General features: G+C 41.2%; 1 protein-coding gene across 1 annotated transcript; it reads left to right on the forward strand.

Annotated features, from left to right (window-relative positions):
• Positions 1-10,805: 10,805 nt before the first annotated feature.
• Positions 10,806-15,403, forward strand: LOC127447879 (terminal nucleotidyltransferase 5C). Its single transcript, XM_051710044.1, has 2 exons — positions 10,806-11,134; positions 11,976-15,403. Exon 2 carries the CDS (start codon positions 11,987-11,989, stop codon positions 13,154-13,156), a length of 1,170 nt encoding a protein of 389 aa, XP_051566004.1. The 5' UTR covers positions 10,806-11,134; positions 11,976-11,986; the 3' UTR covers positions 13,157-15,403.
• The last annotated feature ends 396 nt before the right edge of the window (positions 15,404-15,799 follow it).

A 15,799-nucleotide genomic window follows, 5' to 3' on the forward strand; every position in this document is an offset into this window, starting at 1 on the left:
GCAATATTCAAATATTGGCTAAGGTATTTGAACCCCGCCTGTTTCGGCGCGAATTTGTCCGCTATAAAAGCAGGTGCACAAACACCATTCCCTCAGAATTTCTGACTGAGAACAAGGAGCGTATTGCTCGTACCCCAAGAATTCTGAGTCTTGTAGTGCGGCTAGCGTTCACAATGTCTCGTTTCCTTCGTCTCAGTGAACCGAGGTTATGTACGTAACCGAGACGTTCCCTTACGACACTCGACATTGTGTAGCAACACATATGGGGAACAGAATCCAATCACGAGTCCAAAGGCTCGAAGAGGGGCCCTGCAAGAGCTTTTAGGACTAAAGTTAAGTCCCTAATTGGGACTGTAGCCGGCCAAGGTGGGTTTAATCATCTTGATCCCTTAAGGAACTTTATGATTAAATCATGCTTTCCTATAGAGGCGCCAGCTTCATGTGTGTGATATGCAGAAATAGTTGCCACATACACTTTGAGCGTTGATGGGGTGAGTCCTGCGTCTAATCGCTCTTGAATAAATATTAGAATTTCATATATGGAGCAGTTTACTGGGTCTTTCCCATGTAAGAGGCACCAATCAGTGAAATCCTTCCATTTTTAGATTTATTGGCTGGGGGAGAGCATGCTCTTCGCCCAGTTCACATTGAGGCCCAAGCTGTTTAGATGCTAAAGCAGTAAGTATCTGTGCTGGCATAACAAAGCCTCTGATTGCACCAGTAACAGCCAGTCATCGAGGTAATTTAAGATGCATATGCCGCTCAATCTCAGAGGGGCGAGAACCACATCGATACACTTGGTGAATGTGCGAGGAGCCAGAGACAGTCCGAAGGGCAGGACTTTGAATTGATACGTTGTTCCCTCGAACGCAAATCTCAAAAACATCCTGTGATGTTGTACAATTTGGATATGAAAGTATACATCCTTCAGATCTATTGACGCAAACCAATCGTGTGGGCGTACATGCGATAAGATCCGTTTCTGAGTAATCATTTTGAATGGGCGCTTTATGAGTGTGCGATTTAAATGATTGGCCGAAGTCCTGCCGTCTTTCTTTGGAATAAGAAAATAATGGCTGTAAAACCCTTTCTGTGCTTGACAATTTGGCACAATCTCTATTGCGTTTTTCATGATGAGATTGTGTATTTCGGCTCGTAACACTGGTGTGTCTTCGGGTGAAACCTTGGAAGACAGAACGGCGTTGAAATGGGGTGGCCAGTGTGCAAATTGGATCGAATAACCATGTTCAATCGTTTTTTGCATCCATTCTGAAACACCCGTTAGGGCTTACAATGCGTCCGCGTAATGGGACAGAGGGCAATTTGTTTTGCTCACTGTATGATATGATGCAACGCTCACTATAGGGAAGCGGTTGTGCATAATGTGTGTGCTTTGAAGAGGAAAAGGGCTCTTTTTTGAGAATGTGTGAGCATCTCGTGCATTTGCAGCAAGTGCTGTATTCTTTTTTGCACTTATTGCATTTTTTATTGCATTTATTTGACACAGAAACAACATCTTGAACAATATTGTGAACAACAATATTCCTTTCCCGACAACCAGTAGTGGGGAGATGGGGAACAGTGTTTTGTGTCTCCAATCGAGCCTTTTTTGAGCAGACCCGGAGGGAACTGCGGGCTCTGCTTTCCGCTTCAAAGGGTTGTGCCCGTCAGGAGCGCTTTTGCTGCACGTGCTGATATGCAGGTGCCGGTGAGGCAGCAGGTATGGGACTTTTAGTCAGGCGCTGGCTCGAAACAGACCAAGGGTGAACCGGCTGTGATATACTAAGTGTCTCATAGCCTGTGACTGCTGCTGAGTCGCAACGTAATGCTCAGCAAACTTATTCACAGAGCCGCCAAAGAGGCTGGCTGGAGAAACTGGAGCATCCAAAAGAGTGTCTTTTTCCTTATCACTCATTTCTGTGAGGGTCAGCTATATATGTCAATCCAGAACTGCCAGGTTGCCCATGGACTTGCTGATGGCCTGCGCAATGACTTTTGTGGTATGCGCGGAGCTCTTTGAATGTATCTGGATCAAAGCCGTGCTCGTCCATTTGCCTGAGGAGCTTGCCTTGAAATACCTGGAGCACCGCCATTGCGTGGAGTGCTGATCCAGCTTGTCCTGCCACTGAGTAAGCTTTTCCCGCCAGTGCGGATGTTTGTCGACACGTTTTGGAAGGATGTATGGGGTGTGATTTCCACGCCCTGTTACTCGCTGGGCAGAAGTGTGCCGCTACCACCTCCTCCACATGGGGTAATTGGGCATAACGGTTTTCTTCCCCGTGATCCACATTAAAGAGGATGCCGTCACTGTGCGAGTACGCCTAGAAGGGCGCGCGCCAGGACTTAGATTGTTCGTTATGAACTTTGGGGAAGAATGGGGCAGATTTGCGGGACGCTGCCGTTTGACGGTGTCTGGACTGCAGGAACCATTCATCGAGGTGACACTGATCAGGTTCCTCTGGGGGAGACCACGCAATGTGATGCTCTTCGACCAACCTTGTAAGGACGCGGAGCATCTCCCTGTCAGTGGCGCGTGCACCTTCGTCTCCCTCGCTTGGGGGAGGGGTAGCAGCATCATCCATTGACTACTCGCCTGATGCAGCGAGAGACATAACTTCGTCATTATCATCCCCAGCATCAGAACCGCTGCACAAGACGAGAAAGCCCACTCTTTCAGAAGGCCGGAGCTCATCTCGCTCATAGCGTATCGGAAAACATGCGCTTCGGAGAGACTGAGGGGCTCGTGGGGCGTGTGCCACCTTCGAGGACCACCTCAAAGTCATCCTGCTCGACCTCGCAGCCCCGCCGTGCCTCCTTGTGTGAATCCTCTGGTATCATAGAAGAGGCAGGTGGGAGGGCACGTGAGGCTGAATTGTCCCTCAGAATGAGGGTGATTCACGAGTGAAGCATCTTGAGACTCATGCTCTCACAGTGAGGACAGTCTGTCTCCATGAGAGCTGACTCTGCTTGGGCACAGCCCAGACACTAAACGCAGCTCTCATGCTGATCTGATGGTGGGATGTGTCTCTCACACAAGGAACACTTACGGAACGACATCTTTAAAAAGACGCGAACACGTAAGTGACTCTTTTAGATATATAAATATATAAATTAATATATATTTATATTTATATCACACAATATACAATATGCAATATACAATTGTTTGTTAAAATACACAAACCCTGCTGAAGTGCTGCGGGGAATCAGGATGCTGAGGCCCGTTCACCAGCAAAGCGTCAATCGGCAAGGTGGTGTGATGCAGGGGAGCGGAAAGTCTTCCCGCGAATATTCTGTCCACTGACTTGTGAAGGTAGAGTGCTTCTAGACAAGAGATGATCGCTGTCTTGATGGAAGCAATTCTGAGGAAATGGTGTTTTGTGCACCTGTTTTTATAACGGTTTCGCACCAAAACAGGCGGGGCTCAAACACAATAGCCAATATTAGAATATTGGCGTTATTGTAGAGAGGTTTCAACTATGTTGTATAAGAAGGTATTCCCCATATGCATTGCTATGCAATGTCGAGTGTAGTGAGTCATAAAGGAACGGATATATCTGAAAACGATGATGTATTTGTTGTCATGTGATGCAGTCATATGATCCATTCAACCAAAACAATCAAGATGGCGGCCCTTGTTACAGCGGCGCTGATATAAACTTTAATAATGTTGTTAAAGAGGGGGCCTTGAGTCGCGTGGCACTGTGCGAGGAGTGGACATGTGAGTGGCGAGCTCTGCACACTTTACTAGTTTTAATGCTATTTGTGTCATAAACTGGTAAGATTCGATACACCCTGATTCTTAACTGTTCTAGGAAGAGAATATGTCAAAAAATTCAAAATTCTCTGGCTCTGGAGACATTAAAAGACATTTACGTGCTCAAGCTGATTCCCCGCAGCAGCAGGCCAGAATTCAATTCGGATGGTGAACTGAAAGAAATCCGGCATGAATTGATGAACATGTTGGCAATGCTGACGAAGGTTGTTGCAGACTTGGAGGATTTGACTGTCATACGTCAATCGATTACTTCCATGGAAACGAAATTCTCTGAGTTGGTTACAAGATTGTCGGACGTCGAGAGGCGGATCGATTATCTGGAGTCATTGGAGAGGGAATTAGCTGCTAATACACTAGCAACCTAGACAGACTTGCAATGCGTTTGGGAAAAACTGGAGGATTTGGAGAATCGTAATCGGCGAAACAACGTCCGAATTGTTGGAATTCCTGAGCATGAAGGAGGCAGAGATATGGTGAAATTCCTAGATGGGCTCTTCCTAAATCTGCTCAACATAACAGGCCATAAGCTGGAAATCGAGCGAGCTCACAGAGTCCTGGCTCAGAGATCCGCTGAGGGAGACAGGCCCGATCAATTCTGGCCAAATTTCTGAGATCATCCGATAAAGATCTCGTGTTACGTGAGGCGAGGAGCAAAGGAAAGCTTTCTTGGAAGAACCACAGCATTTTCTTGTTCCCAGACTTTGCGATTCGACGAGAGAAACATGATCAATACAGGGAATGCAAGAAACTCTTACATCAACAGAAGGTCACTTTTGCTCTGATGTTTCCGGCCAAACTGAGAATAGATACTAAGGATGGACGTAGAGAATTTACATGCCCACAGCAAGCACTGTCTTTCATAAAAACATTGGAGTGAGTAAGCCTTTTGGTGATTTTTCATGTTGCCGCCTAGTGGAATGACTCATTGAAAATATACTTGACTGTCTGAAGAAGCTAGGCACCTATTTTGTTTCTCTTTGTGCTGGTTCCGCTAGCAGCTGGAGTTTGATTTGTGTAGTATCATTTCTTTGGGACAGCTTGTGGATGAATCTGCTAGTTTTGGGTGCTTATGCCTCCTGTTGGCTGGAGTTGGTTTTGTTGAATATTTCTTGCAGGACATTGGAGTGAGTTTGTCTGCCCGAAGAACTGAATGGCCCGTTTTTTGTTTTTTGTTTTTTTGCTGATTCCGCTAGTGGCTGGAGCTTGTTTTGTGAAGGAACACACCTTTGAGACAATTAAGTGGATGAATCTACATGTTTTTTTTTTTATTTGTTTGTTTTGTTTATTCTGCTTATGGGCTGGAGTTTGTTTTTTTAGATTATCTTCTGTTGTGTAATTCTGTTTTACAAATTTTTGTATAGAAACATCGGACTTGAGTAATCTGATGGCAAAGTTGTTGCGGGGAATCTCGTAGGTTTACATGGACTGTTTGAGTTTAGAGGAATGGATGCCAGTTGGCGCTGTCATGCGTGGGGTTGTTCTTTTTACTGTTTGTTTGGTTCTGGGGAAAGTTCTTGGGTTGATTGTTGCACTAATGTTGGAATGTGGTCTTTATAATTTTAGTTTTGACACACAATCTATTTTTTCTAATATGTCAAAATGTCAGATGTTCATATGAGTGGATTGTCTCTCGCCACGTGGAATGTGAATGGATTGAGGCACAAAGGTTATTTCTTTTCTTAAACGTAGGAAATATGATATAGTGTTTCTTCAAGAAATGCATCTTTCCCCGCAGGAAGCTGAAAAATTTGGGAAGATATAGGGTGGGCATGTTTTCTTTAGTGCTGGCTCAAGTAAGAGCAAGGGAGTCATTACACTGATAAGTAAATATCTATTATTATTATTATTAATTATACAGGTGCATCTCAATAAATTAGAATGTCATGGAAAAGTTCATTTATTTCAGTAATTCAACTCAAACTGTGAAACTCGTGTATTAAATAAATTCAATGCACACAGACTGAAGTAGTTTAAGTCTGGTTCTTTTAATTGTGATGATTTTGGCTTACATTTAACAAAAACCCATCAATTCACTATCTCAAAAAATTAGAATATGGTGATATGCCAATCAGCTAATCAACTCAAAACACCTGCAAAGGTTTCCTGAGCCTTCAAAATGGTCTCTCAGTTTGGTTCACTAGGCTACACAATCATGGGGAAGACTGCTGATCTGACAGTTGTCCAGAAGACAATCATTGACACCCTTCACAAGGAGGGTAAGCCACAAACATTCATTGCCAAAAAAGCTGGCTGTTCACAGAGTTCTGTATCCAAGCATGTTAACAGAAAGTTGAGTGGAAGGAAAAAGTGTGGAAGAAAAAGATGCACAACCAACCAAGAGAACCGCAGCCTTATGATTGTCAAGCAAAATCGATTCAAGAATTTGGGTGAACTTCACAAGGAATGGACTGAGGCTGGGGTCAAGGCATCAAGAGCCACCACACACAGACATGTCAAGGAATTTGGCTACAGTTGTCATATTCCTCTTGTTAAGCCACTCCTGAACCACAGACAACGTCAGAGGCATCTTACCTGGGCTAAGGAGAAGAAGAACTGGACTGTTGCCCAGTGTTCCAAAGTCCTCTTTTCAGATGAGAGCAAGTTTTGTATTTCATTTAGAAACCAAGGTCCTAGAGTCTGGAGGAAGGGTGGAGAAGCTCATAGCCCAAGTTGCTTGAAGTCCAGTGTTAAGTTTCCACAGTCTGTGATGATTTGGTGTGTAATGTCATCTGCTGGTGTTGGTCCATTGTGTTTTTTGAAAATCAAAGTCACTGCACCCGTTTACCAAGAAATTTTGGAGCACTTCATGCTTCCTTCTGCTGACCAGCTTTTTAAAGATGCTGATTTCATTTTCCAGCAGGATTTGGCACCTGCCCACACTGCCAAAAGCACCAAAAGTTGGTTAAATGACCACGGTGTTGGTGTGCTTGACTGGCCAGCAAACTCACCAGACCTGAACCCCATAGAGAATCTATGGGGTATTGTCAAGAGGAAAATGAGAAACAAGAGACCAAAAAATGCAGATGAGCTGAAGTCCACTGTCAAAGAAACCTGGGCTTCCATACCACCTCAACAGTGCCACAAACTGATCACCTCCATGCCACGCCGAATTGAGGCAGTAATTAAAGCAAAAGGAGCCCCTACCAAGTATTGAGTACATATACAGTAAATGAACATACTTTCCAGAAGGCCAACAATTCACTAAAAATGTTTTTTTTTATTGGTCTTATGATGTAGTCTAATTTTTTGAGATAGTGAATTGGTGGGTTTTTGTTAAATGTGAGCCAAAATCATCACAATTAAAAGAACCAAAGACTTAAACTACCTCAGTCTGTGTGTATTGAATTTATTTAATACACGAGTTTCACAATTTGAGTTGAATTACTGAAATAAATGAACTTTTCCACGACATTCTAATTTATTGAGATGCACCTGTATAGATATATAGGGGGGCAGGGAAACAATTGGGTTTAATGGTTGACTGTATGTGAATGTTTTGCTTTGTTATGTGTCACATTGAGAAGCAACCAATAAAAATGTTAATCTGAAAGAGGGGGCCTGGGTAGCTCAGCAAGTAAAGACGCTGACTACCACACCTGGAGTCGCAAGTTCAAATCCAGGGCATGCTGAGTGACACCAGTCAGGCTTCCTAATCAACCAATTGGCCCGGTTGCTAGGGTGGGTAGAGTCATGTTGGGTTAACCTCCTCGTGGTCGCAATAATGTGGTTCTCGCTCTCAGTGGGATGCGTGGTGAGTTGTGCATGGATGCTGCGGAGAATAGCGTGAAGCCTCCACACGTGCTATGTCTCTGCAGTAACGCATTCAACAAGCCACATGATAAGATGTGCGGATTTGCGGTCTCAGACGTGGAGGCTGAGATTCATCCTCTGCCACCTGGATTGAGGCACTACACCACCACAAGGACCTAGAGCACACTGGGAATTGGGCATGCCAAATTGGGGAGAAAAAGGGGAGAAAATAAAAGAAATGAATAAAAAAATTAATAATGTTGTTAAAGAGAAATGTTACTTTTTTCAACATTCACATTGCATCCCTTCAAAGGCGAAGGGAAGTTTACGCGGAATTGGTGTCTGATGACAGAACATGAGGACAACTGCGTTTCAGACATGCAATGGTGATTTTTCACATGCGCAGTAAGGGGACTTTTTCATACATTTCAATGTGGACGAGCAACTTTTGGAAAATGTTTGAAAACGGTAGTGTGGACGTAGAGCATTTAAAAAAAAATGAAAACGCCATATTAAAATTTATCCGGATTAATGTAGACGTATCCTTAGACAAATACCTTGAGACAGCAAGATGTTTTTTGAGTAACAAATTAAGATAATGCTTATTCAAAAAAACAAAAAAACTTTAGAAAAGGGTGCACCATGCATTTCAATCACATTTGACATTTCGTTACATCTTAAGTATTCTATAAACAAATGAATCTCCTTTGTGATTGGATAAGTCATTGTCAGTCCACTCTGTACATTTTTCATAACAAATCTATTTGCCCACTTAAGAAAAACAATGTATTTTATGGGGGCCTTTAGCCCCTGCAACAGTGGGGCTTTATATATATATATATATATATATATATATATATATATATATATATATATATATATATATATATGTATACAGTTGTGCTCAAAAGTTTGCACACCCTGGCAGAAATTGTGAAATTTTGGCATTGATTTTGAAAATATGACTGATTGTGCAAAAAAACTGTCTTTTATTTAAGGATAGTGATCATACGAAGCCATTTATTATCACATAGTTGTTTGGCTCATTTTTAAATCATAATGATAACAGAAATCACCCAAATGGCCCTGATCAAAAGTTTACATACCCTTGAATGTTTGGCCTTGTTACAGATGCACAAGGTGACACACACAGGTTTAAATGGCAAATAAAGGTTAATTTCCCACACCTGTGGCTTTTTAAATTGCAGTTAGTGTCTGTGTATAAATAGTCAATGAGTTTGTTAGCTCTCACGTGGATGCACTGAGCAGGCTAGATACTGAGCCATGGGGAGCAGAAAAGAACTGTCAAAAGACCTGCGTAACAAGGTAATGGAACTTTATAAAGATGGAAAAGGATATAAAAAGATATCCAAATGCCAGTCAGTACTGTTCAATCACTTATTAAGAAGTGGAAAATTCGGGGATCTCTCGATACCAAGCCAAGGTCAGGTAGACCAAGAAAGATTTCAGCCACAACTGCCAGAAGAATTGTTCGGGATACAAAGAAAAACCCACAGGTAACCTCAGGAGAAATACAGGCTGCTCTGGAAAAAGACGGTTTGGTTGTTTCAAGGAGCACAATACGACGATACTTGAACAAAAATGAGCTGCATGGTGGAGTTGCCAGAAAGAAGCCTTTACTGCCCCAATGCCACAAAAAAGTCTGGTTACAATATGCCCGACAACACCTTGACATGCCTCACAGCTTCTGGCACACTGTAATTTGGAATGATGAGACCAAAATAGAGCTTTATGGTCACAACCATAAGTGCTATGTTTGGAGAGGGGTCAACAAGGCCTATAGTGAAAAGAATACCATTCCCACTGTGAAGCATGGTGGTGGCTCACTGATGTTTTGGGGGTGTGTGAGCTCTAAAGGCACTGGAATCTTGTGAAAATTGATGGCAAGATGAATGCAGCATGTTATCAGAAAATACTGGCAGACAATTTGCATTCTTTTGCACGAAAGCTACGCATGGGACGCTCTTGGACTTTCCAGCACGACAATGACCCTAAGCACAAGGCCAAGTTGACCCTCCAGTGGTTACAGCAGAAAAAGGTGAAGGTTCTGGAGTGGCCATCACAGTCTCCTGACCTTAATATCATCGAGCCACTCTGGGGAGATCTCAAACGTGTGGTTCATGCAAGACGACCAAAGACTTTGCATGACCTGGAGGCATTTTGACAAGACGAATGGGCAGCTATACCACCTGCAAGAATTTGGGACCTCGTAGACAACTATTACAAAAGAGTGCACGCTGTCATTGATGCTAACGGGGGCAATACACAGTATTAAGAACTAAGGGTATGCAGACTTTTGAACAGGGGCCATTTAAATGTTTTCTTTGTTGCCATGTTTTGTTTTATGGTTGTGCCATTCTGTTATATATATTGAATATATTGAATATGAATCCCATAAGAAATAAATGAAATGAGTTTTGCCTGCTCACTCATGTTTTCTTTAAAACTGGTATATATATTACCAATTCTCCAAGGGTATGCAAACTTTTGAGCACAACTGTATATAATATATATATATATATATATATATATATATATATATATATATATATATATATATATATATATATACCTCAGATACTATCCTTTCACTTATTGGACAGTTATTAAAAATATTTGATTTAACCACTTAAAACAAAACTGAAAATAACAAAGTATTTGTTCTCAAAATAAATGTGATAATTTCAGGGATTCTCATTAGCTACATAAATTTGCAACATTTTCAAATTATTACACATTATATTAAAATACCTCAAAATCAACCGTTAGACATTACACACAATGATCTCATGGATCAGGAATATTTCGCAGTGTATGCAGGTGTTTAGGAAAGTCCTGTGGTAGTTTTTGTTGCTGTTTAATGACTGTTTTAGGAGAAAATAAAATCAAGAGTGCCTTTTACCCCGTTGTACCCTATTTAGTATACTCTTTCGTGTACACAGTATATTCATAAATGCCATATATATTTTATAAATATAAACAAACTTTTATTTGTCAGCATGCAACAAGAAAATGTGAGCTTTACATGTTATTAACCGATACTCACGCTGTGCATAAGGCACATGTGAAAGACTTGAAAGGCCACGATGTAACCTGATTCATCTCGGGTCTGCCAAAGCAGAACGACAAATTCGACATGCGCTTTCGGTCGCCTGGCAACACAAAACCCCTTCAGCCAATCACAGGCTTCGCCGGCGCATTGATACCACACTACGTATGTTTTTGAATTCCATAGATCCTCACAGTCCACAGACGCCTTGTAAAGAGTTTAACGGAGACTGAATATTTGTAATTTTTCTTTTTAAACCAAATTAATGCTTTTGAGTTATTTATGTGGTGATGGCAAAAACAAATAAATATAAAATAGTGCGTAGTGGAAGTCCGGGGTATCAGGTTGTTTTCTAGCCAGTAGCTCTTCGGCTTATAAGAGGGAGTGCATGTGTGTGAGCTTCAGAACTGAAGCTGTGGCGTTAGTAGAGTGCTCATGTACGAGTGAACGAACGTATGGATACAAAATCTCATTTGACATCCCCTACCTTGTGCCTACCACGTTGCTGAGCACTTCAGGTGGATTTACTTAGAACAGTAAGTTAGACATATTTCATATTTCTAACCTGATACAAGCGCGCTGGGTTTGGATGCAGTCGTTAGATTTTCTTGTAAATTTGCCAATCGGATTACATCTAGAAATGTTATTTGTTTTGTCTAATTTGAACGCGGATCTCGCGAAGATTGTCGGGCTTTTTATCACGTGCGTTCACTTTTAAACGATTGCATTTCGTACATGTCATATTAAAGACGTAATGTTTTATTTATTAAAGGAGATCGTTTTGTTTAGGATATTTGACGTTTAAATGGGTGAAACTGTTTAGATTGGAATGTATTTTAACCCAACACAAATGAATCAATTTGATCCAACCATGTTTCCTGGACGACTCATTAGATTCTGTCTTTTTAAGAATTTGAGTTCGATCATTGTGTGAAATCAGCAGCATGAGCCTCGTACACTAAACATGCTTCAGTTTCTGACTTCTCCAGTGCTTGTTTTGCGTTCTGGACAACCCGAGAATATTGTTAGCTTTTCCGTTTCAAATGAGTGGTGAACCTGTTGGACTGTCAATATATGTGTATATATATATGTTATGCTTAATGCAACATGGCGCATGTTTGGTTTCACTCGAGATTAGGCCCTTTAAAAAAAAAAAAAAATACTTTTTTTTTAAATGTATTTTTGGTAAATGTAATTATTTTTTCCCTAGGAGAATTACAATAATTCCCAATATTTTCTAATTATATATATATATTTAATTTTGAATTTAAAATTACATATACATATTACAAATATTTTTACATCACATTCTAAAATCAAGAATTGGTTTTTAATTCAGTCAGTGAAGATTTGTTTTAAATTTATTTTTTATCCAAGGAACTGCATAGATGGCAAACATGGCCTCTGCCTCAACCAGCAGTGAAAGCGAGTCGCAAAGTGTGCTGACCTGGGACCAAGTGAGCCGCTTGAATGATGTGCTAACGGAAGCTGTGCCAGTCCACGGCCGTGGCAACTTTCCCACCCTGGAGGTACGGCTGAAGGATATTGTACAGATGGTAAGAACGCGTCTAGAGCTGAGGGGCATAATGGTCAAAGATGTACGTCTGAATGGTTCCACAGCCAGCCACGTGCTGGTAAAGGACATTGGCTGGAGCTACAAAGACCTGGACGTCATCTTCAGGGTAGACCTTCCTCGGGAAGAGGAATTCCAGCTCATCAAAGATGTGGTTTTAGGCACTTTGTTGGACTTTCTTCCTGAGGGTGTGAACAAAGAGAAAATCACTCCCATGACCCTGAAAGAGGCCTACGTTCAGAAGTTTGTCAAAGTCTACACCGAACAGGACCGCTGGTCCCTTATCTCGCTGTCCAACAACAACGGTCGCAATGTTGAACTTAAATTTGTGGACTCGATACGGAGGCAGTTCGAGTTCAGTGTGGACTCATTCCAGATCATTCTGGACTCTGTACTGTCATACTATGACTTCTCCGAAAGCCCCATGTCTCGGCACTTCCACCCTACTGTGGTCGGGGAGAGCGTGTACGGTAACTTTGCCATTGCTATGGACCACCTCAGGAACAAGCTCATTGCCACCAAAAGGCCTGAGGAAATCCGTGGAGGTGGTTTGCTGAAATACTGCAACCTCCTGGTGAGGGACTTCAGACCCACGGATGAAGAAGAGTTCAAGGCCCTGGAACGTTACATGTGCTCTCGTTTCTTCATTGACTTTCCTGACATTGGTGAGCAACAGCGAAAACTGGAGGCATATCTGCAGAGCCACTTTGTTGGTGAGGAGAAGAACAAGTACAACTACCTCATGATCCTACGTCGGGTTGTGAATGAGAGCACCGTGTGCCTCATGGGACATGAGAGGCGGCAGACACTCAACCTTATCTCACTTACAGCATTTCGGGTGCTTGCAGAGCAGAATGCCATACCTGACGCATCCAGTGTCACCTGCTACTACCAGCCAGCGCCTTATGTCAGAGACCTAAACTTCAACAACTATTACGTGGCCTCTTGTAACCAGTCTATTCCAACTTGGTTGCCTTGTAAATAAGACGCATCCAAAAACACAAGTTGGCCAGAAAGCTGGATATTTGGCCAAAAGGGTTTTTTTCCCCTCTGTAGGCATAAAGGATATTTAAAATGACGTGTTCTCATTTTCTTTTGCTTTTTTATTTTTATTCCTTATCTACAGAGGTGTCAAGACATTTTCTAATCCAAAGCTATATATTTTAGTGTTTTGAATTAAGTAAATTCTTTTGAATTTTTTTTTTTTTTTGTTTTGTTTTTTTTTTAAATATATATATTCTCAATTTTCAGGTTAGTTTTTGTCACTCTCATCTCTGTCTGAGAGGGGTTTTTTTTTTTTCAAAATTGTAAAAAAAATAATTCCCATATTTCCTATAGTGCCTTAATATACGCTAACCCTTAAAAGTGAAAGGAAATTTTTGGGACAAAAAAAAAAGGTATTTTTCCAGTGTGTTACTACATAAGTGCAAAATGGCCAAAATAATAATAATAAAAAATTAAAAGTTGGAAGAAAAAAAATTACAAAATGTAAAAGAAAAAAGGAAGAAAAAGATATAAAATGTTAGCACAGGTGAAATTTATCAGGAGTTTTTTGGTACACTGGTGGGCAGCTAAAGTTACTTTTGTTCTCATGAATTGAAATGTGAACAGAATCATGTTGAAGTATTCATAGCAATGCATTTCAGTTTGCTGTGTGAATGCATACCGATTACTTTTTTTGTTCCACTGTAAATCTGGGAGAACTGGCTATAGAGTAATTTGTCAGTTTTGTTCAGTCTTGCATGTTTTGCTCATAGTGAGACTGAAATTGGTTGCAACATGCACATTAAGACGGTTTTGTCCTTTTCCCATAGAGCTAAGAGAGCAGTAAGAAATATATTTTTATGAGGCTTTGTATATGATCTCTAGATAATGGATGTAGTTGTTAAATCTTCCAGAGAGTGAGAAATTGTTAATCTTGAACCTCAATAATGAATGTGTGTGTACGTGTTTGAATGAGAGGGAGATGTCAAGGTTCTCCATAGAACGATCAGCTGTTGGGTGAAAAGGCCTTCTGAGCTTTTTGCGACCATTAGCTTTCTTCGCATTGCCGTGTGTAACAAGATCTTCAGTTTCCTGCAGCCTAGCCAAGCCAACTGGTGTCAGTGCTCTAAAATTATCCCTCTTCCTGCACTTCATGTTCCTTGAATGGACAGTGCATTGGGTGGAATTTCTAGTGGGGCAACCGTTTTTCCTGTGCTTCTGACTCGCATCACTGTAGATGAGGGGTTGAACGCTAGTATGTCACAAATCCCTTTCTTGTAATTGAGGGCTAGGAGGAGTTGCCATAGCCAGGGTAATAACTTTAGTCTTCCGAAATAGATGTAAAAGTGTGTGGATTCCAGTTTTGGCTCTAATCAGTGTTGCTGTGCTTATAATCCTCATTATGCTTTACTGTCTCCTAGCTTGATATTTGTCATTGTAAAGGGATAGTTCACCCAAAAATGAAAATTTTTGATGTTGTTCCAAAACCCAAATGACACTTGTTTCTTCCTTGCAATACACAAGGAAATGTTAGGCAGAATATTAGCCTCAGTCACCATTCACTTTCATTGCATTGTTTTCCATGCAATGAAAGTGAATAGTGACTGAAGCTAACATTCTTCTGTGTTCCACAGAAGAAAGTTATACTGATTGGTGTAAGCAAAGATGTCAGAATTTTCATTTTTGGGTTGAACTATCCCTTTGATGACTTGCAAATGTTGCAATCATCAAAGATATTATTTTTTTTGTTAGACCACATTAAATTATGTGAATGGCTATTCTTGTCTGTTCTCTCCCTGCCCCCCGCATGCTTATGCGTTCCTCTTTCGCCATTAGTCCATTGAAAGAAATGCTAGTGCGTTGCTGCTATTACGTAATGGCCATCAGCTGCCCCCTGCCCCTCAGTTTCCCCCTGCTCGTGCTCCACAGCTCATGCTGGTTCACTGCGTACAAGCACACAATAGATAACACGTTCCTTCTCTTATCTGCTGTAGCACAGACTTTTAGGGTAAGGAGAAGGGTCACACCCCAGAGCGTATTCAGCTAGAATGAAGTTTTACCTTGTGTATTTGTTTGCATATCATGCCTTTTTTTTTTTTTTTTCTTCTTCCTTATGCTTCTATTTTTGGCACATGTAGACAGTGGCCTGTTATCTGAACCAGCAACAGCACATAGGTGCCTTTGTTGTTGTTATCCATTTGGGATCAGCTTATGACAGTGTATGAAACAAATAAAAACACTTTTTACATCTCTCTGTCTGTCCAGTTGATTTTAATAATGGTGAAAGGAGATGAGTGAACCTGGACTCTGTGGGATTAGGTTGACCCCTCTTAAGAAGTCTAACATCATGCCTAACATTTAAGCAACCGTAGTTGTCTAGTCATTCCAGTTATTTTGTGCAATTTTCACGTCTCTTTCTACGTCACCCTTTACTCATAGCCAAATCAGTGGAAAGTGCTCTAAACTTCATTTTCAAAGTACCTAAGGCCACATTTTTGAAATACCCCAGATAATGAATGCACTTTAAAAGGCCTTGTAGTACTCCAAAGCCCTGTGAGCACATATTGTAAGTTCTATGGGATTTTTTTTTTTTTTTCCTAGTAGATGATTGAGGTCTCAGGGAGATGCCAGGATGTGACAAAGG

The sequence above is a fragment of the Myxocyprinus asiaticus genome, chromosome 11 (genome assembly GCF_019703515.2).
Source record: "Myxocyprinus asiaticus isolate MX2 ecotype Aquarium Trade chromosome 11, UBuf_Myxa_2, whole genome shotgun sequence".
Lineage (NCBI taxonomy): Eukaryota > Metazoa > Chordata > Actinopteri > Cypriniformes > Catostomidae > Myxocyprinus > Myxocyprinus asiaticus.

Coding starts and splice junctions, on each gene's coding strand:
- LOC127447879 (XM_051710044.1), top strand. CDS start 11,987: ATGGCAAACATGGCCTCTGCCTCAACCAGCAGTGAAAGCGAGTCGCAA.